At 37.9% G+C, this 27,075-nt stretch overlaps 2 protein-coding genes across 2 annotated transcripts in view; one reads left to right on the top strand and one right to left on the bottom strand.

Moving 5' to 3' along the window:
* The window catches only part of LOC145249663 (uncharacterized), a 227,060-nt gene that overhangs the window by 139,359 nt on the left and 60,626 nt on the right, over positions 1–27,075 (bottom strand). The gene's annotated exons all lie outside the window — the stretch shown is intronic.
* On the top strand, positions 15,769–19,197 carry LOC145249391 (uncharacterized). The gene has a single exon (XM_080110949.1). The coding sequence runs from the start codon at positions 15,769–15,771 to the stop codon at positions 19,195–19,197; it is 3,429 nt and encodes a 1,142-aa protein (XP_079967075.1).

The raw sequence follows: 27,075 nt of genomic DNA, 5'->3' as shown, positions 1-27,075 counted from the left end.
ATCCCCATCTGAAATCAATTGAAATGGATGGCTCTCGTCTAGGAGAAGCCCCATGTTCTGACAAGCTTCTGGGCTTGACTTCCACTCCTGATTTGAAATGAAACACGTACATCAAGTCTGTTGCCAAGGTCGCTGGAAAGATGATGGGATCCTTCTACCGCTCCAGGAGATATCTCACTACTGATGCAATTCTCTATTTATATAAAAACCAAGTACATCCAAGGATGGAATACTGCTGCCATATCTGGGCAGGAGCTGCTAAAAACAGCCTATCCTGCCTTGACAGAGTACAAAATAGACTTTGTGGCTTAGTGGGGGGTGCCCTTTTCTCTTCCCTGCAACCTCTCTCCCACAGAAGATACATTGCAAGCCTATCTTTGTTTTATCGTTATTTCCATGTCTGAACTCCAATCTCTGGTCCCCCCCTCGCCAATCTTTTACGAAAAACATCCATCTAGCTTAATCCACTGTCAAAAACTTTCCCCACTCTTTATCTATGCCTAAATCAAAACGTAGATTCCATGAACAAAGCTTCTTTCTTAGAACTGCACGGCTGTTGAACTCTGTTCTGTCTGCCTGCTTCCCACCTGACTACAACTTGGATGTCTTCAAGTCCAACATAAACAAATTCCTGATGAACCGCCCCCTTAAGTAGACACTTTATTAAATATCCACACTAGCGTACTGTAATTACAATAACCCTTATCCCTGAGTGGCCTCCGGGCTTTGATAAGTGGTGACCACCTTGTAAAAAAAAAAAAAAGAAAAAAAGCAACATTAAGGCGGGGGCGATTTCGAAAGTTCAATAAATAACTTTTATTTAACAATAGAAATAAATAATTACCAAAAATTTACTTTTTTATATCGAAATAAAAAGGTAAATTAAGGCATTAAATAGGAATAAACAATAAAAGACGATAAGTATATAATTATATAATAAAAATAAATACTAACGATTCCAATACTAAGTACAATTACTACAATACTATCCCATTGATTACTGTACACGCAATAACCCTTATCCTCGAGTGGCCTTCGGGCCTTGATAAGTGGTGACCTCCATGTAAAAAAATAAATAAATAAATATAGAAATGGTAAATGTTACACAACAGAACACTGATCATTCTAATTTGTTTTTTTTTAAGGTTTTCGAGGTCGCTGACAACGAACCTGATAATCAAACCCGCCGCAAATTTACTGTTTGCATGGTATGGACCCCTAGACCTTGGGACTATTTTGTGCTATTTCACTGCCTTTGGTAGTGTTTTTCTTACATGATACGTCCGCGTGTGAAGGGGCATAGTGGGGTGTCTTATCATATCGCGTAGGAATCTTTAAGCGGTCATTTCAAATCAAATCAGGTTAAAAAAAAAATGTGGTTTATTTATTTTTTCTTACGTAGTTGTAATGCTTTTTAATTGATCTAAAAATAGTTTTCACGAACGGTTTACAAAAATATAACCACCAAACATATTTTTATGTTTTTCGTTCTTTTTTGGGGGTGGGGTTATTCAATGATAGGACTTGTGTAGTCTAACAGGTGCTTCTGCAGTTTAATTAACCGTTTTTTTGTAAGTAATGCGCTGACATTTACCATTTCACAAAAATTTTGTTTACATTGGGGGGGGGCGGTGGTGGTGCTGGGACACGCGCCCCCTCCCCAATGTAAACAGGATTTTTGTGAAATGGTAAATGTCGGCGCATTACTTACGGAAAAACGGTTAATTAAACTGCAGAAGCACCTGTTAATGGAATATCCCCCCCCAAAAAAAAAAGAACGAAAAACATAAAAATGTGTTTGAAGCTTATGTTTTTGCAAACTGCTCGTGAAAATTTTATTTTTTGATCAATTAAAAAAGCATTAAAAACTATGTAAGACAAAAAAAAATGAACCACATTTTTTTTTTAACTTTCTTATTAGAAAGATTCCTACGTGATGTGATAAGACACTTCATCATGCTCGTTCGCACATGAACGTATCATGTAAGAAAAACACTACCGAAGGCGGTGAAATGGCACAAAGTAGTCCCAAACGATAAATTTACGACGGGTTTATCAGATTCATTGTCAGCGACTTCAAATACCTTTAAAAAAACAAATTAGAATGATCAGTGTTCTGTTGTTCTGTAAGGTAACATTTACCAAACCAATTTATTTAGATTTAAAAAAATTATTGTTAAAAATATTTTTTTTAAAAATCAAATACATAAATAGGAATAATTTGAGACGATTGAATATAAAAGGCTAAAAATTTAATCAAAGATTGTTATTTTTAAATTTCATTTAGAAATAAGAATATTCTAGAAAGTAGAATAAAAATCTGTTAATTTTAAAGAGTTATCGAAGATAAAGAGAAAATAATAAAAAAGATGAATATCAAAAGATAAAACAAAACATGTTATTCCCCTTGAAATTTAATGTTATTGTATTTTTGTTGAATTAATCATGACTTACTTTTTCTTTATATTTTTTAATATATCAAATAACTCCTGAAATTAATTGTTATTAATTTCATGGTGCATGTTTAATTCATGGTTAAAATATTTGTTTTGACTTTTATCTTCAATGAAAGAAATTTTATGAAAAAAATCAAATCGTTTTCGAAATTCCCTTAATTGTATTTCCATTTTTTTGCTGTGCCAAATTTTTCCACTACACAAAAACTTTCGATTATATAATGGTATATTTCAAAACAACAATTCCATGGGAATCGGAATCATATTTGGTATTGGAATCGTTAATCAACATTTTCCTGAAATCGGGAACGGAATCAGAAAAAATTTAGGAATTGTCCCAACACTAATCTGCAGTGAGATATCTATTCGAGTGGTAGAACGATCCCACCATTTTTCCAACAGCCTTGGCAACAGATTTGATATACATGTTCCAACTCAGATCAGGAGTAAAGGTCAGACCCAGAAGCTTGTCAAAACATTAAGCCTCGCCAAGTCATTCATTTCAATTGATGCCAGACGGGGATCAGAGCATTGATGATGGAAAGATAGAAGCTTGGTTTTAGATGCATTAAAAGTAACCAGACACCTCTTTCCCCATTGCATTACGTGATCAAGATCAGAGGAGAGAGAATCAGAGATAACTTGGTCGTTTATGGCCTTTGAAGTGTTGCCATAGATGGTAGTGTTATTAACATAAATGTCTACAAATGATTTTAGGATGTGATTTGGGAGATCATTGATGTAGATCAGGAAGAGAGTTGGGTCCAGGTATGGACCTCTGAGAGACTCCAACATTAATACTTTGAGCTTCTGCCCATCAAGCACTACTCTTATGAATCTATCAGAGAGAAATGATTTAATAATTGAAAAGACATTTCCAGCTATACTTTAGCTGGAGATTTTGTGGAGTAAACCTTTATGCCACACCCTATCAAAGGCCTTTGATATGTCAAGAGCAATTGCCCTAGAATGTTTGAGAGATTCGCTAATCCTATGAGATATACCTATTAGCACATCTGCTGTAGATCTAGCAGAATGGAAACCGTATTACATGTCAATGAGGAGATTATTTTTGCTGAGGTGGTTGACTACTTCTCTATTTAACACAAATTCCAGCAACTTACTCATAACGCACAGGAAACTGATTATATATATATATATATATATATATATATATATATATATATATATATATATAGATATAGATATATATATATAGATATATTTTCATTTTGTCTATATAAACTCCCTCATCTTCATTAGTGGTCACTTTTACCGTTAAAATAAAAAGACAGAACTCAACATGTATTTCCTGTATAGGGGGTGTGGAGAAAAAACAGCTGCTTTTCAAATTCTGAGATTGAAAATTCAAATCTTGAATGTGTTTAATTTTCATCTTTTGTGTTTTGAAGTGTGAATATGTTATTAATAATTTTTATCTTTCAGATTAGCATAAAAATTTCATAATTTTACAAAAAAAAACATTATTAAATCTTTAATAATAAATTAAAAAGCTTTTCTTTTTAAGGACTAATTTTGCCTATATACCATTAAAAGAGAATGCTTTGAAAAATACATTTCAATAAGTTTCCAGACTTTTTTTGTACCAGCATTAAAAATTGTCGTAAACTCTTGAAAATTCAGTATGTTATGAGATGACTGACCAATTTTTATGATTTTAGGTTCAAATTAACAGCTACAACAGGAATTGGAATACACCTTATTAAAGCCTGATTGTCACAGTTGGTGAATTTCAAAAATGCAATCTGGACGTGAGGACAGTTTAGAAGAATGATATACAATAAAATTGTTTTATACTTGGAAAAAATGCCATAGAAACATATGGAATGTTTCAAACTACTTTTGGACCATTTTGTATGCATCAGTTTTTGAGTGGTATAAGAGATTCAAGGAAGGCAAGGAGTCTGCAAGGGATAATGAGAAGTGTAGAGGGGTAAAGAAGTTAGAACACCCGAGTTGATTGGCCAACTAAAGCAAATAAAGAATTTCATGGACAAGGAACTGAAGCTGCGGAAGATTTGCACAAAGTTTGTCCCAAAGGTGCTCAGAGAAGATCAGAAAGAAAGACGCAGTCATGACAGCAGGGAGACGGTCAAGCAGATCAATGATCAGACCTTGCTTCCTGTGACTTTTGATTATTCCATAAGCTCAGGGAAAACCTTAGAGGCTGTCGTTATGAAACAACTGAGAAGATGAAAGAGGTCATTGACATGCGAGGACTTTCATGGGACCTTCCAGAAGTTGTTGGAACGGTACAACAAAAAGAATTGCAGCTGGAGGAAATTACTTCAAAGAGGACTAGAGTTTCATGTACTTTTAATAAAAGTGCCTATACGAAGAAAAAGTCTGAAAACTTATTTAAGGTACCTCATATATTTATATAGTGGGGTGAAACAAATATTCATACACATGAAAAATTGTATCTCAATGTATGTTAATGATAACTGATATAAAATTCAATACATTTTATAATAATAAATACAACTAAAAAATAATAATAAACTTAATTAATTCTTATTCTAACAGAAATTAATGCATTATTTTAATTTCAAAGGGTGGACAAAGTATTTGTACGAATCAATCTTCATGAATATTTTAGGGTAGTATATTTTATTAGGTTGGTGCAAAAATAATGTCATTTTTTTACATTCAACTTCAAAAGATCATAACTCCTTTCATAATAAACTTTATTAATCGAAATAAAAACCATTAGAATCGACACATTTTTATCAATGAGAAACAAGTTTATTTATCCCATTAGCATAAAAATCCGGAGTTTTGGAAGTGATGAAGTTATTAAAGGCCGATTCGACATCATTTCAGCTTCTGAAGCATTTTTTGGGTAGGAAGTTGTCAAAATGCTTGAAAAAGTGATAATCGATGGGCGAGACGTCTGGTGAATATGGCAGATGAGGCAGAGTCCAGTAGTTCAATTTGCTCAGCTTCTGCAGGGTCAGTTGAGCAACATGTTGGTGAGCACTGTCATGGAAGAGAATTGGTCCCATACGTTGGAGCTTTTGGTGCATTTCATCAATTTGTCAGCAGTGCTTCTCCACCATAATCATTTTGCATGCATTCAAGAAGCTGTGATGGAGGAGACCGGCTGCAGACCACCAAACAATCACAATAACTTTTTTTTGGTGTAACTTCAGCTTCGGAAAGTATTGTGGAGCTTCTCTGGCATCTAACTAACCTGAATGGACAAGCTGTCATTGAAAGAGCTGCTTGAGAGGGCTTGTGCCGTGTTGATGGATATCATAGATGAGGAGGTCATCGCTATGGTGCAACCTCGAGAGGCCGCATGTGCACCTACACCACTGCCTACAGCTAGCGAGAACACCAGAAGTGTTAACTGCTTCAGATGCGGGGGCCCAAGTAATTGGGCCCATGACTGCCTTTCGTCGCAGTCAACGACCCAGAAGCCTAGCGGACCGCGGTGTCACAAATGCAAAAACCGAGGACACCTGGCTCGTGCCTGTCCAGGAAACAAGCTAGTGGAGGAAATTACAGCGGCAGTCTTCTCCCCAGATTGTCATTAAACAAGGCGCTACCTGCGGTGAGAGTACACGTTAACAGGCGTGAATGCCATGCGCTTGTGCCCAGACACTTGTGCGCAAAGAATGTTGCAACACTTGGAAAACAACAAGAACTCCGGTGCTGACTGTTGGCGGGAGCTTGTTGTCCTCTTGCGGAGAAAGTGTCATCCACATAAGCATTGGTAGTGGGCCTGAAGTAGCCGTGCAAGCTCTGATTATGGACAGGGAGCTACTTGGGTACGATTTACTCTTAGGAATGGACGCAATTGTGCAGCTGGGTGGAGTCGTAGAAATGGAGCCGGGAACGTGACGTTCTCCCATCGCAAAGAGTGCGTTTGCGTGGCACTCACTCTAGATAAGCCTGATTTTCGTGCGGAGTTTGACCAGTGCACGAAGTCCTGGACTGTGGCTTGGAAGTGGTCGGACAAACAACTGCCAGAGAATTTGTTCAATAGAGTGCCAGAGTACAAGATTTCCCCCGGATAGTATAATAGGGAACTACAGACCTGGATCGACAATGGATGGCTGGTTCCTTATCCTGAGAAGGCATTGGAGCTTCCAATGTGTTTAATCCCCCTAATGGCGGTCGTCCAGCCAAACAAACAAAAAATGAGGCTGGTGCTTGATTATAGCGAGTTAAACAAACACGTGGACCCCTTTATGGCCCGTGCAGACATGCGTGCTGATAAATTACGGGAATGGCGGCAAGCAGGGTCTAATGTGTGCGTGCTTGATCTTCGGAAGGCGTACCTTCAAGTGCGTGTACACCAGTCACTATGGCCTTATCAGACAGTTCTGGTTAAAGGGAAGAGATATTGCTTAACCCATATGTGGCGCCATCAATTATGCAAACAATTGTTGACACCATTCTGGCTCAGGATGAGCGCATAAGGCAGGCAACATCTGCATATATTGATGACGTGTACGTGAATGAAGGAGTTGTATCTGCGATGCGCGTAAAGGAGCATCTCCGCAACTTTGGACTTCTCAGTAAGGAGCCAGAGAGACTACAGGATGACGCACGGGTGCTCAGTTTACAGGTCCGGGGAGAAGACGGCGTCCTGCATTGGAAACGGGGAAATGAAGTCCCAGACATGCCCCGCAATGTCACGTGAAGAAACGTATTTTCTTGGTGCAGAAAATTGGTTGGACACCTCCCTGTGGGCGGCTGGATTCGTGTTGCAGTGGCGTTCATAAAAAGAATAGCGTCTGAGGTCACCACTGGATGGGACGATGTGGTACACGATGCCCCTTTCAACACAATGCTGGAGGAAGTCCTCACCAGAGTGCACAAGGAGGATCCTGCACGGGGCAGATGGTGCATCGACAGCCGGAACCTGAGTGTGTGGGTTGATGCGAGCTCTCTTGCCACGGGTGTATCAATAGTCCATGAACTTTGCAGCTAATTCTACCCTATGCAACAAAGGCCATCAACTCCCCATATTTCCTCCTATAACACAGAACACGCTAGGTAACATACAAATATCTGTGCATGAGGTCGCCAAGCTAATCAAGAACCTTGATTCCAGTAAAGCTACTGGCCCTGACGGCATCCCAATTATAGTGTTAAAAAAGCTTCAACCAGAACTTGCTCCCATACTTACAAATCTGTTTAAACGTTGCCTTAAGGAGAAGTGCTTTCCAACACCCTGGAAAACCTCATCAGTACGCCCTGTATTTAAGAACTCAGGTGATAAGTCATCTCCCTCTCAGTACAGGCCAATAAGTCTCCTGTGTGTGATGAGTAAGTTACTGGAATCAATATTAAATAGAGAAATAGTCAACCACCTCAGCAGAAATAACCTTCTTAGTGACATGCAATATGGTTTCCGTTCTGCAAGATCTACCGCAGATGTGCTAACGGTTATATCTTATAGGATTAGTGAATCTCTTGACAAAGGCTTCCTTTCCAGGGCAATTGCTCTTGACATATCAAAGGCCTTCAACAAGGTATGGCATAAAGGCCTACTTCACAAGATCTCCAGCTACGGTATAACTGGAAATATTCTCTCTATTATTAAATAATTTCTCTCTGATAGGCTCATAAGAGTAGTGGTTGATGGACAAAAATCAGAAGCTTGCAGTATTAATGCTGGAGTCCCTCAAGGGTCCATCCTGGGCCCAACTCTCTTCCTGATCTACATCAATGATCTCCCTAAACACATACTTAAACCATTCATTGACATCTATGCTGATGACACAACCATCTACAGCAACACATCAAAGGCTGTAAATGACAAAGCTCTCTCTGATTCTCTCTCCTCTGATCTCGAACGAGTGGTTCAGTGGGGGAAGACGTGGCTGGTTATCTTTAATGCATCTAAAACCAAACTCCTATCTTTACATCATCAATGCTCTGATCCCCATCTGGAATCAATTGAAATGGATGGCTCTCGTCTAGGAGAAGCCCCATGTTTTGACAAGCTTCTGGGCTTGACCTTCACTCCTGATCTGAAATGGAACACGTACATCAAGTCTGTTGCCAAGGTCGCTGGGAAGATGGTGGGATCCTTCTACAACTCCAGAAGATATCTCACTACTGATGCAATTCTCTATCTATATAAAAGCCAAGTACATCCAAGGATGGAATACTGCTGCCATATCTGGGCAGGAGCTGCTAAAAACAGCCTATCCTGCCTTGACAGAGTACAAAATAGACTTCGTGGCTTAGTGGAGGATGCCCTTTTCTCTTCCCTGCAACCTCTCTCCCACAGAAGATACGTTGGAAGCCTATCTTTGTTTTATCGCTATTTCCATGGCAGGAGCTCGTCTGAACTCCAATCTCTGGTCCCCCCTCGCCAATCTTTTACAAAAAACATCCATCTAGCTTAATCCACTGTCAAAAACTTTCCCCACTCTTTATCTATGCCTAAATCAAAACGTAGATTCCATGAAGAAAGCTTCTTTCTTAGAACTGCATGGCTGTGGAACTCTGTTCCATCTGTCTGCTTCCCACCTGACTACAACTTGGATGTCTTCAAGTCCAACATAAACAAATTCCTGATGAACCGCCCCCTTAAGTAGACACTTTAAATATCCACACTAATGTACTGTACTTACAATAACCCTTATCCCTGAGTGGCTTCCGGGCCGTGATAAGTGGTGACCACCTTGTAAAAAAAAAAAAAAAAAAAAAAAATGGGGCTGTGATGGAAGATGCCTGCTGGTTATGCCCAGAACAGGACTCCCAGCATATAAACCTGGCAGAGCTTGATGCCATCATCAAGGGGATAAACTTGGCGATCCTCTGGAAGTCGACTGCATTGCGGCTGTTTACAGATTCTGCCTGTGTTCACAAGTGGATTTCGGACACCCTTACCAGAAGCGACAGAATACAAACTAAAGCTACGAGCGAGATGCTCTTCTGATGGTGGCCCCATACCATCATGAGGATCAAAAAGAATATGCGCTGTCAATGGAAATCTCTCTGGTCAGATCCAGCCTGAACAAGGCCGATTGTTTAACAAGAGTTCCCCGCAGATGGATTGACGCCACTAGAAGAACCATCGAATCCATACAACCGGCCTGCGCCGCGTGTTCTGCTCAGTTTGAACAAATCAAGGAAGTCCACCACCAAAGTGGACATCCAGGGATCAAGCAAACCTTGTATTTTGCTAAGTTGGATGACCCCGAAGCACGAAAAGCAGACGTTAAAAGAGTAGTTGAGAGCTGTATGGCTTGCTAATTCATCGACCTGGCATCTGTTCGCTGGGAAAAAGGAAAACTGGATGTAAAGAGCCACTGGAACCAGCTGGCGATAGATGTTACTCACTACAATGGCGAGGATTACCTAACGCTCATTGACTCCGGCCCATCTATCCATGATATGGTGGCCGCTCTACCGGCAAGATACAGCAGCGGTCATCCATCAGCTAAACGGTATCTTCCTTGAACGTGTCACCCCCCCCCCAACAGAGATATTAATTGACAACAGCAACGCTTTCACCAGTGAACAATTCAGAAAGTTTGTCGATGGCTGGGGAGTACATCTGCGGTTCCGATGTGCCTATATACCAAGCGGGAATGGAATTATTGAGCAGAACCACAGGACTGTCAAAACTATCACCTCAAGAATGGGCTGAAGCAGTTTATTTATACAACGTGACCCCAAAGGATGCTGTATCACTCTCTACAGTGCCGGCCGACACATTGTACAGGTATCACATTAGGGTGAAGAGCATAGAAACAAACCCAGTACCTGAGACGAAAGTAACTGGATGGAGGCTGGAAAAAGGGGATGTTGTCTGGATCAAGAACCCGCGCGGCAAATGTATGACTCAGTATGGACTTGGACTCATCACTGAAGTGAGCAGCATCAAGCAGTGTGTGTCGATGGTGTGCCTCGTCACATTAAGGACTTATGGCCGACAACACAATCGCGGCTACCCGTGAACAACGGGAGTGAGTCTGACTCCGAATCAGGGACCAGTGAGACATCGCTCTGATTCACAGCACCTCCCTCAGAAGGTGACTCGAATATCAGTAGCCTCCCAGCGGAAGCAGTATTCTTCAACCCCCAGTCCGCAGACGAGAGCTTAAGCGAAGAAGAGGCATGCATTGTTCCCCTTCGGTGAAGCACGCGGTGATGGCGATCACCACCCCATTGCCATATCTGTGATCATGAGATCAGGAGGGAGTGTGCTATCACACACGTAGAGAGGACCTACCTCAGAAATGGGCGAGAATCTCTCGGCAGCAGGCTGAAAGACAGAAAAAGAAAAAAAGAGGCCAAGATAGCGGCTGTTGTCTTTTAAAGCCTCCAGTCACGTGTAGATCTTGAGCAGTCTAGTGTGGTATATGCAGATTGGGTGTGCCTGAAGCATTATAAAAGGTTGCTGGGAGGAGTGGGAGAAGCATTTCAGACATGCGAATAGGGAACGTTGACGTGTATCTCGTGTTGTAAACAACAAACTCTACTCGACTCAACTTGTGACGAGCGAACCTCTGCTTGACGTTTTAACCAAAAAGTTTTGTTGCTTTGCGTTAGACAAAGACACATCTACATCTTAATTCAGGATTAAGGATTAATATCAGGATAATTCTGACCAAACATAATTTACTGCGGACTATGAGTTTGTCACTTTTTTACACCTCATAGTAATGCCATAACCCATCTAACATATTTCCGAAGAAATTGTAGTTCATACAACAGTGCCACAAAATTCTTGCAAACGACTGGCAAAAATTGGTGCTTGACCAGAATTTAACCTTATTAAAAATATTACAGAAAAATCTTTATGCAGTGCATATCCCTCATAGAAGGAAATTGTCATCTTCTAAAAATCATGTAAATTGATATTTTTTTTAGATTTAGAAAATCATTTTTTACAATATTTAGCGATTTATTGCTATTACAAGGCTGATTTTGATCTCTATTTCTGAAGAAGTTGTTGGAGGAGAGTAACTAGTGATGAACTTTAAAGATGGTGAAGTAAGACATACCATCCTCATTTCCTCATAAAATTTTATTTACCCTTTTGGAAAAACATAAAAAATGGTTACTTGTTCTATCCTATGACCAAGAACAAGGTGATCAATGTTTTCTGATCAGGAGATCAATCTCCATTATATTTAGTTTAAAATTTGTCTGAAATACTGTGGCATGAATCAATCATGAAATTAATTCAATTTGTACAGTGTTAAAAATAAAACATTTTGAAAAGTCCCACACAAAAATGAAATATTTAAAAAAAATTTAAAATATAGAATTAAAAAATTCTAAACAATTCATTTTCAAATTTAAATAATCTGTTGATACTAATTTAATTACCAGAGTAAAATTGCATTTGTGCTTGCTGTGTCTTAGCAGGCCTTTGCACTAAAATCACATGACCTGCTGACGTCACAGATTAAGGCAATGTATGACTATTATGAAGGATGATCATTTTCTGTTTAAATTCTCAGAAAAATTGCCAATGGATTTATAAAACTGGTGCAAAAGTGACTGCATTTTTGCTGGGAAAATACTGTAAATTTGTATATTCTTTCAAAGTGTATTTAATTATTAATTCACACATCAATTTAATTTTAGGTTTAATCCGTTTTCAATTAATTTTTACATTAAATTTTTTCTGATCTTTTTCCTGATAATACAGCAAACATAATGTTGAATTATTTTTGTTTTAACTGTATATCTTCTTATAAGGATCTAAAAAAATGATTTTAAGTCAGAAAGTTGAAAATTATTTTTTTATTTAATCTTTAAACTTGTTAAACAAATAATTTTACATGAGATTATAAATTTTTTATCGTTTGTTTTTATTAACAATTTTTAAGCTTCTGTTTTCATTAAAACTTATTTATTGTTCGTTTTCATTCTTAAGACTTATTTATCGTTTGCTTTTAATTTGTTTGTTCAATTATTGTTTGTTTATTCTGTAAATTCATAATTTATTTTTGCTGTATATGATTGTTTCTTCTTCAAACACACATAATTTTATACACACAATTCCTCTTTTTATTTTCTTTAATTTATATTGAATAAAGTTCAGTATGAGTATAAATCAAATTGTGTTCTTTTCTTTTTTTAATGCAATTTTTAAATAAATAATTAACAAATTTTAGTTTTTTTAATCCATGCAACAATGACATGTTTATTTACTTTTAATGTAAAAATAACTTTTTCTTTTGAATTAATTCTTGTTTTTCTTTTGTATTGAATAAGTTCAGTTTAAGTATAAATTGCATTCCTTATTTTTCTCTTTTTCAATGCATTTTAAAAAGTTTGCTAATGTTTTTTGTAAAAAGCTCACATTCATTATCGATGCTACTCCAAAGAAAAGAAGAATTTTTTCTTTTATCATTTTGTTACTTTGTTTGGTTGTTGCATTTTATGTCCCGCCTATAATCACACACACACCAAATGTGAGCGACAATGTATTAAATCTGTTGCAAAGACTCCATGATAACCACACGCACTTGTACACACACAAGCTTACATCAGTTCTTCTTTGTATGTCAATATATTTGAGCTAATTAAACTAGCAAACACACATATGCATTGGTTTCTTACCTCTATAATACAATTTCTTTCTTTTTTTTTTTGTTGAAAAAAGAGATTTTCTCTATTTATAACAAAAGAGAAAAACTTTTTCCTGTATAACTCCTGACACTATAGGAAAGCAATGAGGCAATTCCTTCGCAAATCTTTCGCACTCACCATTTCCAGTGTTTTTGCACTACAATGCACACACTTCATCACCAATTAATAAATATTATAACTCATCCGCCTCGCCTTACTCTCTCAAATATGTAATCCCTGAAAGGTAGTAGCAAATATAATTTTATACAAATTATGTTTGACTAAAAAACTGAAATAACAAATGATCCCCTTCCATTCTTATTTTAACAAAATGATGGAATAGCCAAAAATCAGCAACTAGAACTACACATTAATATTACAGATAGTTGATATTCGGATTAACAGTTCATATTTTTCAAACACAGAAACTGTCATTTGCTGTGTCACTTTTGATAATGTTTATCCAAAGAAAATATTATTCAGATTGTTAAGAGAAATGGCTATACCCCCCTCCTCTTTATTTGTGATATATATATATATATATATATATATATTAATCAAGCAGACAACCCCACCCCACACTCTCATATCACAATCAGTCATAGTTAAAGCGAGACCAGAAGGGATGACCCAGTTTTCCGTGTTGTTATGGCAACAGTATATCGAGATGACACACCCCCACCCCAGCCTTGAGCGGATGTCATTGATACATCCCCATCCCCAACCGGTCTGGAAGCAAAGAAAAAGCGGGAAATTTAATCAGTTGGACTGAGAGCGCAGACGCGATCACACGCGTGGCGATTCTTCTCTTCAACCTATAGACACTGCGGCCCAGGTCGCATGGTGAAAAACACCAGTCGACTCACATCGCGCCGATAAGGAAACAATGGATATACCTTGGCACGAGATAGTTGGACTGAGATTGCACGGTGAAGAAAAAAAAACCCAGTCGATTCATATCGCGTCGATAAGGAGACAGTGGTCATACCTTGGCACGCAACGGTTGGAATTTAAAAGTCAGTCATGACAATTGCTTATCAACAAACAAAAGGGAAAGAAAAACGAAAAGCAAGACACGAATATTAGTGAAACTTCACGCCGTCGGAATATAGACCAGCAACTCCGGAAAAAGGAAAGATAAGTACACTTTTCAAATTGTCCAACTCCCATCTCGTACAAATAGCTAACTATGTTGAACTATTATGTGCCTCATATAAAAAGAAAAAGAAAGAAATAAAGAAGCAACTCTCTAAATAATTCTCCCTATCACTGGACCCCCCCCCCTTTGGCCGGCCCATGAACAATCTATTATTGACTCCTAGAAAAAAAAAAGTAGTGAAAAGAGACAATCTTTATTTTCTTGAAATTTCTCATTATAACCCCCCCCTGGAACATTACTTACGCACCTCATTGATTTCCATTTGAAAAAGAAAAGGAAGGAAAAGAGAATAAGAGACGATATTCTTTGAACAATTATAAGTATCACATATCCCCCCCCTTTCTTTATCCCATAACATTGTCTGCATGATTTTTTTTTTGTTTGGATTATTGTCTTGTTGCCCTGTTTTGTTTTCCGTTATTTTCTCTCCAGCCTTGTTTTATAAATAAATTGTTGTGTTTATAACACTTATATAAATGTTGTCGTGTTCCTCATCATTTTTTGTTGCCTTGCATTTGTTAACATGAATGTCACCAAAGTATTCCACGACGATATCACTGATCCGAACTTGGACAGGTGCTATCTCGGCTGAATAACTTTCAGCTGGCACCCTATATTTATTTTTTTCAAGACGCGCTCTCGGTGTTGGAATCTTTTTAGGAGACCCCTACCCGAGGGTACCGTCACATGGGGGCTCGTCCGGGATCAGTCATACACCAAGCAAGTGTGGTCTCCTTGCTTGAATAAAAATCCTCGTTGGAGTGCGTAGACATTGTACACGGACAATAAGGCAAAATTCCGGACACCGACGAATTCCTTAAAAACCCATCCCCAGATAAATTATATAGGTTAAAAAAAGATGATCTAATAGTAATAGGAAAGAAATTAGACTTAGAGGTTAGGGGAGCTATGAGGAAAAGCCAATTGATGAGAATAATAGCTGAGCATATGGTAGACAATGACGTCTTCGATGAAGAAATGCTGGAAGATTCACCAGCGGAGAAAACAACCATGACTCATGATCAGGTCGAATTAGAGAAAGCCAGAATAATGGCGAAAGCAGAAATAGAAAAAGCTCGAATCGAGCAAGAGATTAGGATGAGCGAATTAAGTATAGCTCATCAACCACAGCAAGTCGGACAAAACAGATTCGACATAACTAAACAAGTGCGACTGGTCCCAAAATTTGTAGAAAAGGAAGCTGACGATTACTTTGCGCACTTTGAGAGGACCGCCCTAAACATGAACTGGCCAAGAGAATGTTGGGCAATGCTTTTACAAACAGCATTAAGTGGTAAAGCACAAAAGACATATGCGGCACTTCCAGCGGAAGATTGTGCCGATTATGAATTAGTAAAAGAAGCAATTCTTAAAAGTTATGAACTTGTCCCACAAGCTTATTAACAGAAGTTCAGAAACTGAAAGAAAAGCGAGGGACAGACATATGTAGAGTTCATTAAACTTAAAGAGAATTATTTCAATCGGTGGTGCAATGCCAAAAACATAGAGGGTAACTTCAACAAATTGAAACAACTCATGTTAATTGAGGAATTTCAAAACTGCATACCCGATGACATGAGGATACACCTTACTGATAAAAAGGCTGAAACGGCAATCGATATAGCCACGTCAGCCGACGAATACGTGTTAACTCGCAAGAGAAGCAGGGCAAAACCACAGGGACCCATGCAGTCACAGGTCAGGGAACATTGCACAGTAAAGGCACTGTACGACAATCCGCGGGTACCCATTAGAAATCCCCTCAACACAACCAACCGACCGGTACTGGGACGGGAAGCGAGACCCATAGTATGCTTCAACTGTGGGAAGCTGGGTCATGTAGCTGCGAAGTGCCAGGCGAAACGATTCACGGAGATGAATCAGACTATCCCAGGCAAACCACAAGGGGCGATATCTCAGGGAATGGACAAAACGTACGAACCCTTCATATTGAAAAGATATATCACACGAGATAAAGAGAGTCAAGGGGAACCCATTAACATTCTCAGGGATACAGGAGCATCCCAATCCCTAGTGAAAAGAAGACAAATGCCTAAAGAAGCAACGAGAGCTGCAGGCAGAGCGACCACGATAAGGGGCATAGGAAACAGACCTATAACAATCCCATTATTTAAAGTGCACCTAGTATCAGACTGGGGCTCAGGAGAGGTCACGGTAGGCGTAATTGACGAATTATCAATGACTGGCGTAGCCATGATATTAGGTAATGACATCGCTAAATATCAAGATGAAAAACCCATAGAGGTGACCACAAGAAGTAGAGCGATAGAGAGGGGAAATATAGAAGACAAGTCGTTAGATGATAAACAACCGAGACCTGTAGTAGCACCCCAACCTTGTTTATCCGTGCCACGGCAAGTGCTGATCAAGGAGCAACAGAATGATGGCGACCTAAAACCCTTATTCTGTCGAGTTGGAGAAGAGTATTCTCCTGACTCAAAAAGCCAATATTTCCTAAATAATGGCGTGCTAATGAGGAAATGGAATGCTCCCAGGACGACGGAAGAGTCGGAAGAGACTACGCGGGAACAAGTAATGGTGCCCGACATATATCGGGAGGATATCATGAAAGTGGCGCATGAGATACCATTAGCGGGCCACCTAGGTGTCAACAAGACCCTAGAAAAGCTGACTAGACATTTTTACTGGCCAAGAATCGTGGGAGATGTCAAGAGGTTCTGTAGAACCTGTGGGACATGCCAAAAGACTGGAAAACCTAACCAGAGTATTCCCCCTACCCCACTCCAACCTATACCGGCAGTGGAAGAACCGTTTAATAGGGTAATTGTGGACTGTGTGGGACCATTACCCAAAACCAAAACAGGACACAAATTTAAATTAACTATAATGTGTGCATCCACAAGGTTTCCAGAGGCGATCCCACTATGCAACATCTCAACGAGAAAAGTAGTGGATGCCCTAATAAATTTCTTCACTAAAATGGGGCTACCCAAAACCATACAGACCGACCAAGGGTCTAACTTTACGTCGAGGCTATTCAAGCAGGCTACGGAGCAACTGGAAATCACCCACATAAAATCCAGCGCTTATCACCCTAAATCACAGGGGGGTCTGGAATGCTTCCATGCCACTCTAAAGACCATGCTAAGAGGCTATTGTATGGAACATGATGCCGAATGGGATCAGGGGATTCCATTTGTGCTCTTCGCAGCTCGAGAAGCAGTTCAAGAGTCGTTGGGATTCAGTCCCTTCGAACTAGTCTTCAGTCATCAGGTACGAGGACCGTTAAAGATGATAAATGAGAAATGGGTCAGCAATGAGCCCTTGCCAAATAATATGACGGATTACATCACTAAGATGCGACAAACCTTAGCCGAAACACGGAAATTAGCTAAGACTCACCTAGAGAGTAGTCAGAGGGTCATGAAGGCCGCATATGATAAAAAGGCAGTAGATAGAAGATTCGAAGAGGAAGAGGAAGTGTTGATACTCCTACCCCTGAATGGTCAACCATTCAAGGCAAAATATCAGGGACCGTACAGGATTACTGAAAAGATAAGCCCATTGAATTATAGTATATCTACCCCTAAGCGTAGAAACAAAACTCAAGTGTGTCATGTGAACATGATGAAGAAATATTTCAGGAGGGCGGTAGAAAAATCAGTGCTGACAGCACCATGTCACAGCGAAGCTGTAAGTGAGGAGCATCCCGAAAGAGACCTTCCTGTAGAAAAAGAACCACCCATTAAGTTAAAGAATTCGGAGATAATGGGTAACTTAGGGTGCAAACTTGCACATTTACCACAAGGAGAAGGGCAAAGGTTACAGGAAATGGTAACAGAATATAGCGACCTATTTGCTCACGCACCTACGCGCACAAGAGCAATAGTGCATGACATTGAGCTAAGGGAGAGCGAGCCGATTAGACAACATCCATATCGCTTATGTCCAAAGAAATTAGAGATAATGAAAACGGAGATAGACTACATGCTCAAACATGAGATAATAGAACCAGGTCAAAGCGAATGGGCATCACCGTGCGTGCTGGTCAATAAACCTGACGGAACGGTGAGATTCTGTACGGATTACCATAGAGTGAATGCGATAACCAAGGTAGATGCATACCCTATGCCTCGAATAGATGACTGCATAGATAAGATAGGCCATGCCAAATACATCACCAAATGCGACCTTCTTAAGGGGTACTGGGCAGTGCCCCTAACCGAAAGAGCCAAGCAAATATCGGCGTTTGTAATCCCAGAAGGAGCATACCAATATCGCGTGATGCCATTCGGAATGAAGAACTCCCAGGCAACGTTTGTAAGACTGATGAACGCATGCCTGGCTGGGATTGAAAACGTGGATACGTATGTCGATGACATAGTCATCTATAATGACACATGGATAGAACATATCGAAACAATCGAAAAAGTGTTCCAGAGATTAAGAACGGCCAAATTAACCATAAACTTAGCTAAAACAGAGTTCTGCCAGGCCGAAGTCAAATATCTAGGGCACGTAGTTGGCCATGGGAAGATCACTCCAGCAAAGGCCAAGGTACAAGAGATAAAGAATTATCCCATACCAAAAAATGTTAGGAGTTTGAGGAGATTCCTAGGCATGGCAGGATATTACCGCCGATTCTGCAAGAATTTTGCATGCCTCACTGCGCCATTAACGGAGCTGTTGAAAAAGCACAAGCGATTTGAATGGACGCCCGAATGTCAAGAAGCAGCTGAGAAGATCAAGCTAATGTTAAGCAGCGAGCCAGTGTTAAAGGCTCCGTCATTTGACAAACCCTTCAGTGTGGCGGTGGATGCCAGCAATAGCGGGATCGGAGCAGTAATGTTGCAAATAGGAGAGGATGATCAGCTACACCCAGTCAGTTACTACTCAAAGAAACTGAACAAGTTTCAAAAATCCTACTCCACAATAGAGAAGAATAGAGTTTATCTCATTTTGAAGTATATGTGTCCTCAGTACACGGCCCGACTATCCTATACACAGACCACAACCCATTAGTGTACATCAATAGAATGAAAAATAAAAACCGACGATTACTCTCATGGAGTCTCATATTGCAGGAATTCGACCTAGACATCAGACATATAAGGGGTCAAGATAACATAATAGCAGATGCCTTATCACGTAGATTCGAAGCGGAGAGGGAAGAAAAAAAAAGGAAACTCGTAGAGTAGCTGTAAAAAAAAAGAAGAATAGAAATGAAGGAAAAGATGGAGGAAGGACTCCCTCATTCTTTTTTTTTTCTTTTATGGAGGAAGGTGTTAAGAGAAATGGCTATACCCCCCTCCTCTTTATTTGTGATTATATATATATTAATCAAGCAGACAACCCCACCCCACACTCTCATATCACAATCAGTTGTAGTTAAAGCGAGATCAGACGGGATGACCCAGTTTTCCATGTTGTTATGGCAACAGTATATCGAGATGACACACCCCCACCCCAGCCTTGAGCGGATGTCATTAATACAACATCCTCATCCCCAACCGGTCTGGAAGCGAAGAAAAAGCGGGAAATTTAATCAGTTGGACTGAGAGCGCAGACGCGATCACACGCATGGCGATTCTTCTCTTCAACCTATAGACACTGCGGCCCAGGTCGCATGGTGAAAAACACCAGTCGACTCACATCGCGCCGATAAGGAAACAATGGATATACCTTGGCACAAGATAGTTGGACTGAGATCGCACGGTGAAGAAAATTATGTGCCTCATATAAAAAGAAAGAGATAAAGAAGCAACTCTCTAAATAATTCTCCCTATCACTGGACCCTCCCTTTGGCCGGCCCATGAACAATCTATTATTGACTCCTAGAAAAAAAAAAGTAGTGAAAAGAGACAATCTTTATTTTCTTGAAATTTCTCATTATAACCCCCCCCCCTGGAACATTACTTACGCACCTCATTGATTTCCATTTGAAAAAGAAAAGGAAGGAAAAGAGAATAAGAGACGATATTCTTTGAACAATTATAAGTATCACATATCCCCCCCCCCTTTCTTTATCCCATAACATTGTCTGCATGATTTTTTTTTGTTTGGATTATTGTCTTGTTGCCCTGTTTTGTTTTCCGTTATTTTCTCTCCAGCCTTGTTTTATAAATAAATTGTTGTGTTTATAACACTTATATAAATGTCGTCGTGTTCCTCATCATTTTTCGTTGCCTTGCATTTGTTAATGTGAATGTCACCGAAGTATTCCACGATGATATCACTGATCCGAACTTGGACAGGTGCTATCTCGGCTGAATAACTTTCAGCTGGCACCCTATATTTATTTTTTTCAAGACGCGCTCTCGGTGTTGGAATTTTCTTAGGAGACCCCTACCCGAGGGTACCGTCACAAGATACATAATTTTATAAGTTTTCATCTTTCTTTATTAACTTCTTTTTTCAATATAGGACCATAACTTACATAAGTCATTTAGCTTACCTATCATAAGTGTAGACACATGCTGAAACAAGCCGATTATTTACGTAATGCTGAAATTTATTCTCACAGTTTGTGCCAATCATATAGACGTTTTCAGAAGCTAAAAATTACCATTTTTCCTTTTTCACTCGGCTTCATTAATTAACACGTTAGAACAGACTTTTGTTTCGTTACTTAACCTTTCTACACCAATCACTACTCTTATGGCTAGTGTTACTATACTAATTGTTTTTTTTAACATCAACCTTCAGAACAGTTTTTCCCTCACGTTGTTATACAGAAAACAGTATTTTTTCACATTTAAAGTTTCTTGCTTTGCCCATGCATTTTTAATCATGACATGCACACACTGGGATTTAATCTCAGTATTTTTTGCCTCTTCCCCAATATTATTTGAACATACTTTTTGTTTTATGCAAACATTGACTTGCATTTAAATATCATATCTAAATATAGTATGGTTCATACTTTTCCTTTTTTCTTTCAAGACGTACACACATCATCAACTGGGCTTTTTGCTGTTGTTTTTGTTGTTGGCAGTGGTGATTTTAATATTGGTGTTGTTGCTATGTACAAGTCTTTTTTACAATATTAACAAATACTTTGGTAGAATTTAATATTGAAAAAAACATATACAACTCGACTATTTTGTAACAATATTCATAAGTTGGAAAAAAAGCCCAGAAAAAGAAAAAGGGTCGATATGTTACATATCAAAATTTGGACAGAGAAGAGAAAAGAAAAAAACACTTTAGATGTTTATTTATTTTGCTACCAAGTTATGAACCAAACCAAAGTCAGGGTGATGTGCCATTAACCCGATTCACAAAACAATGTTAAGCTTTTTCAGCTTAATACCTAGGCAGGATAAAGTGGTTGAATTGTTCTTCAATTGTTATCCGAAAACCCAAATTATGATTAGCAAAAGGAAACCAATCAACCTGATTCCCTGGATTGATGCCAAGCAGGTTTATAACTTTTGAAACAGAAATTAAATGAAGAATTATAATTATGAAGATGAGTTCTGAGGGAAAGAGGAAACCCCATCATGTCAGGATGATAATGGGAAATTGTGACCGATAAAGAAGAAGGAAAGAAGGGCTCCCATCTTAGAGTAACATCGAGATGTGAGCCGCCTTGAAGTAGGAGGAGAGAATCTTGGTAGCAGGAAGAGGCATAAAAATGGTGAAGAAGAAAAAAGAGATATGGTCCTAAGAGATCATTGGCCACTAGTAGTCTGATAATTTATTCCCCAGAGTTGAGAATTGAATTCTATTGGCAGGAGAGCAAGGTCATTTCAAGGGAATTCCCAATATAAGTTCATGTATCGGGAACCCCAGACAGTTTGGTTCTGAGTTCAGTTCAGTTTGTTTTTGAATTAGGGAAAGACTGGGCTTCACAGACTTCTCTCTGCTCCTCACCCAAATTGCACGCTGTTGAGAGTCTGACCAGGAAACTTAAGCTCGATAACTGAACTTGTAAACTGCAAAGACTGACTTTGTTTTACCCTCCTCTGAACTGCACATTGTTAAAAGTTTGAATCCAAAGACTTAAGTTCAAATTCCTGAACTTGTAAATCCCCCAGACTTTATTTAGTGGTGCCAGCTAGTCACAAATATTAAGAACTAATATTGATGACAATAGTGTATAACCCTTCTACAGATAATTATTGTTATGTTATCTAAAAAAGACCAGTCGTCAAAGTGGTATTCTTTTTCTTTTGGCTTGAAATGACCTTTGGTGACCAGCGCTGGATGATTTGCCTTCCTGATTTGTGACAACGTGAGAGAAAGAGGTAATTCACCAGATAGGACCCTTCAACATCCAGGTTCATCCTCAAAGAATAACCAGGACCCAGAACAGCCAAATATGGAGATGTCATTCACTGAACGTCATTGGAGGTGTAGGGATACATTTAGTGTGGTGACACTCACTGCTGACAATATATATTTTTATTAGTATTTTATTATTATTATTTTTTATTATTATTATTTTTTATTATTATTATTATTATTATTATTGTATTATTACTATTGGTGTTGCTGTTGTTTTTGTTTTTGGGAGGTGGTGATGGGGTAGACTTAAGTAGTGTGAATATTGCTATTGACTAAGAGTACTATTTTGATTTTCTACATTCTGTTTCCTGCTTGCACTGAAATTCTGGTGGCAGTAAGCATCCACAATGTTCCCATCCAATTCGCACTCATCCAGTGGATGTCTGGTTAGTGCTTTCTCTCCTCTGTCTTTGCTTCTGACTACTTTGTGTGGTGACAGTCGAGGCTAAAATTATAGCTTTATTATTATTATTATTAGTAGTAGTAGTAGTAGTAGTAGTAGAAGTAGTAGTAGTAGTATTGTTATTGTTAGTAGTCTTATTTGTATTCTTTTTTGCTCTATTATTACTGTTTTAATTATTTCTACTATTGGTTGCTTTACTGTTACAATAACTGGCATTACCGTTATTAATATTAGTAATTATCATTGTTGCTTCATTTTTTAACTTAATCTTTAGTTAATGTTGTTATTATTATTACTTTTATTAGCATCCTTATGAGTTTGCTATCAATATTATCATTATTATTACTCTCCGTATTACTATTATTATTTACCTCACCCACACTATCCGAAAACAAACTATGAATATCTAGTGCATTATCATATGTGAGTCATATAAATTACTAACTATGGATAAACAACCAAAAATATCTTAACACAGAAAGATGGCAGGGCGGTGGTTGCTAGTGACAGTCACTGTCGGTTCTGAAAAATTGCGAGCACTGGTGACAGAGGTCAAAATGAAATCATCTGGCTTCCACTATCTGGCAGTGGCAACTAGTGGAAGCCATTGGCTGTCATTGTCAGCACTGGTGGTTACTAGCGATTAGTGTTGGCTTATATATGGGTTATAAAGGTTTATATAAAGATTACTTGCGAGTACTGATGTTTACTGATGGGCACTGGCTGCCTTTACAACTTTCACTGTCGGTTCCTGGTGTTCACTGGTGACGATGACCAGTATTGGCCTCAATTGAACTGCTCTGAAATTAAATTGACTGTGACTGGACGCCAGTGGTGAGCATTGGTGGCATTTAGTGGTGTGTTTTAAGACAGTTACTTGTGTTTACTTGTGTTACTGGCGTTTAGTGTTAGACACTGGCTACTTTTGCAAGTATTGGTCATTGTAGGTCAGTGTTGATCATGACCATTGTTGACATCCATTGGACTGCGCTGTTTTCAATTGTCGACATCCATTGGACTGCGCTGTTTTCAATTGTCGACACGGGTGGTTACTGGCAATCAGTATTTGTTTAGGGTAGTTACTTACAACTGCTCTGAAATTAAATTATCTGTTTTCAATGGCTGTCATTAGATGCCAGTGATGAGCATTGATGGTCACTGACGTTTAGGGTTGTTTTCAGGCATTTTTAAAGTGTTTGCTGGTGGGCACTGGTTGCCTCTGCAACAATGGGTCATTGTTGGTCACCATTGATTATGATCATTGTCAGCGTTCATTGAACTGCTTCGGATCTGAAATGAAATTGCCTGTCTTCAATTGTCAAGACAATGTGGAAAGTGATGTATTCAGTGGAAATGAACATTTTTGTGGTGTATCTTTTAAAGAAACTGATAAAACTGTGTGTATTTGTAAGCAGTCTGAAAGTCTGTGTCGTATTGCTGGGCATGTTAAGTGTAAGTTTCTATGTTTTTTGTTGAGAGAAACCGTACTGAATTTTCACACAATTATTTTGAATGTTTGTAAAAGCAATGTCTTAATTTGTGTAACTACTCTGAGCAGTCAATCAAAGTGTCTGAAGTCAGAAATCCAAAACAAAAGGAAGCATTCATTATTTGTATATCTAATTGATAATGGAATAATGACTGCTAGATGGGAATAATCTTCTTTGTTTTATTTATTATATAAAGATAAATAGCAGGAAGTCAGAGGAAATAAATTATGTCTATCTTAATTAATGGTGGATATGACAATCATTGATTCATCAAAGTACGTTTTATTTAATAATGCAGTAAGATTTAACTAATTCTGATGTAACCATTAAGTAGTTGAAATTGACATAAAAAGTAGATAACACTGTTTTTTAATAAAATTTAATTTTTTCGACATTCAAAGAGTTAAAAAATCTGCTGCTTTGCTACGAAAATAAGAAAAGGAGTAAATGTTTATGCACAGATGGCCAACAATTTGTCACATGACATGTTTTTATGTAAAACTCAAACTGATGGCCTACTGGAAATTGAAGCGAAATAGATCTTTGTATTTTTTAATGGTTTCATTTCCATCAAGTGTGACACAACTTGACATATATACATTGATAAAGTGTTTATTTAATGTTATCAATAATTAATCACTGTTACATTTTCTTTTGTAATGTTTCTATTCTGTATTTTTTTTAACTTTGTAACATTTATTTAACAACTGGTGTTTTTTCAAAAAAAACTTCCACACAACTTGACACATTAGACATTGCGAACATTTCAACCATTAAAAATGTAGCTGTGAGGAATTATTGATAATAATTCAACCATTAAAAAAACGTAGCAGTGAATAATTATTGAGAATAATTAAACCATTAAAAAATGTAGCCGTGAAGAATTACTGATTCTACCATTAAAAAATGTAGCTGTAAAGAATTATTAGTAACAATTCAACCATTAAAAAATGTAGCTGTACAAAATTATTGATAACAATTTTACCATTAAAAAATGTAGCTGTCAAGAATTATTGATAACAATTAAACCATTAAACACTGAAGTAGTGAAAATTATTGCAACCAATATACTTATTAAAAAATGTAGCTGTGAAGAATTATTGATTAAAATTTAACCATTAAAAATATAGCTGTGAAAAATTATTGATAATAATTTAACTATTAAAAAATGAAGCTGTAAAGTGTTATTGATAATAATTCAACTATTAAAAATGTAACTGTGAAGAATTCTTGATAATAATAAAACCATAAAAAAATGTAGCTTTGAAGAATTATTGATAACACTTAAACCAAGAAAAATGTAGCTGTGAAGAATTATTAATGACTATTCAACTATTAAAAATGTAGCTGTGAAGAATTATTGATAACAATTCAATCATGAAAAAATGTAGCTGTAAAGAATTAGTGATATAAATTCAACCATGAAAAAAAGTAGATCTGAAGAATTATTTATAACAATTCGATCATCCAAAAATGTATCGGTGAAAAAATTATTGATAATAAGTGAACCATTAAAAAATGTAGCTGTGAAGGATTATTGTTGAGATTTCCACCATTAAATATGTAGCTGTGACGAAATATTGATAACAATTAAACCATTAAAAATGTAGCTGAAAAATTATTGTTAACATTTTAACCATTAAGCTGTTAAGAATTATTGCTAGCAATTGAACAACTAAAATTATAGCTATGAAGAATTATGGATAACAATTAAACTATTTTTTAAAAAATAACTGTCAAGAACAATTGGACCATTGTATCTTATTGTTTCATTGTAACATTTCAATGATTAAAAAATCCAGCTGTGAAGAATTATTGATGACTGTTGCAATATTTTGGACGAACTAATAGGGTATGATCCCACACAGTCGGACGATTCTATTTATAAACGATGCTGCTAGGAACTGACAAATCAAATTAATTCACGTTCTGCTACCAACCAATCAGAAACCAGAATTGCTTCATAAATATTAAACCTTTTCTGGAGCAATTTCACATGTTTTTTTCCGTCTCGACACGGTAAGAATATTTTGCTCTGTGGAACTGTCTACTGCAAACAAATTACCTCTCAGGACTTGTTTAGAACAACGAACCATCGGAAACTGTTCTGTCTACTGCAAACCAGTCACCTCTCAAGACTTGTTTAGAACAACGAACCATCTGAAACGTTTCTGAAACTAAACATGGCTTACACTTCTAGAGATTATGCGCCCAGCGTGCGTCTTTATTTCGATGGATCCGAATCAAAATTTGAATTATGGCAAGTTAAATTTCTAGGATATCTACGAATCCAACAGCTACACAAAGTACTTCAAACACAACCTGAAAACAGAAACGACCCCAACTTCATTGAAAAGAACGCAACTGTCTTTGCGGAATTAATACAGTGTTTAGATGACCAAAGTCTATCACTGGTAATGAGAGAAGCCCTGGACGATGGCTGCAAAGAATTAAACATATTGAGAGAGCATTATTTATTGAAAGAAAAACCCAAAATTATTTCTTTATACACTGAACTGACCTCTCTAAAACGAATGGAAGCCGAAACTATTACTGATTATATTATAAGAGCCGAAACGACTGCAAATTCTTTAAAAATGTCTGGTGAAGTTATAAGTGACAGTCTGTTAATTTCCATGGTCCTTAAGGGATTACCAAGTGATTTCAAGCCATTTACCACCGTGATAACTCAGAAAGAAAAACCCATGACTTTTAGCC

This window comes from Euprymna scolopes, chromosome 28 (genome assembly GCF_053919585.1).
Source record: "Euprymna scolopes isolate OS-2025 chromosome 28, ASM5391958v1, whole genome shotgun sequence".
NCBI lineage: Eukaryota > Metazoa > Mollusca > Cephalopoda > Sepiida > Sepiolidae > Euprymna > Euprymna scolopes.
The sequence above is the reverse complement of the archived record's forward strand: the minus strand, read 5'-3'. Positions and strand labels throughout refer to the sequence as shown.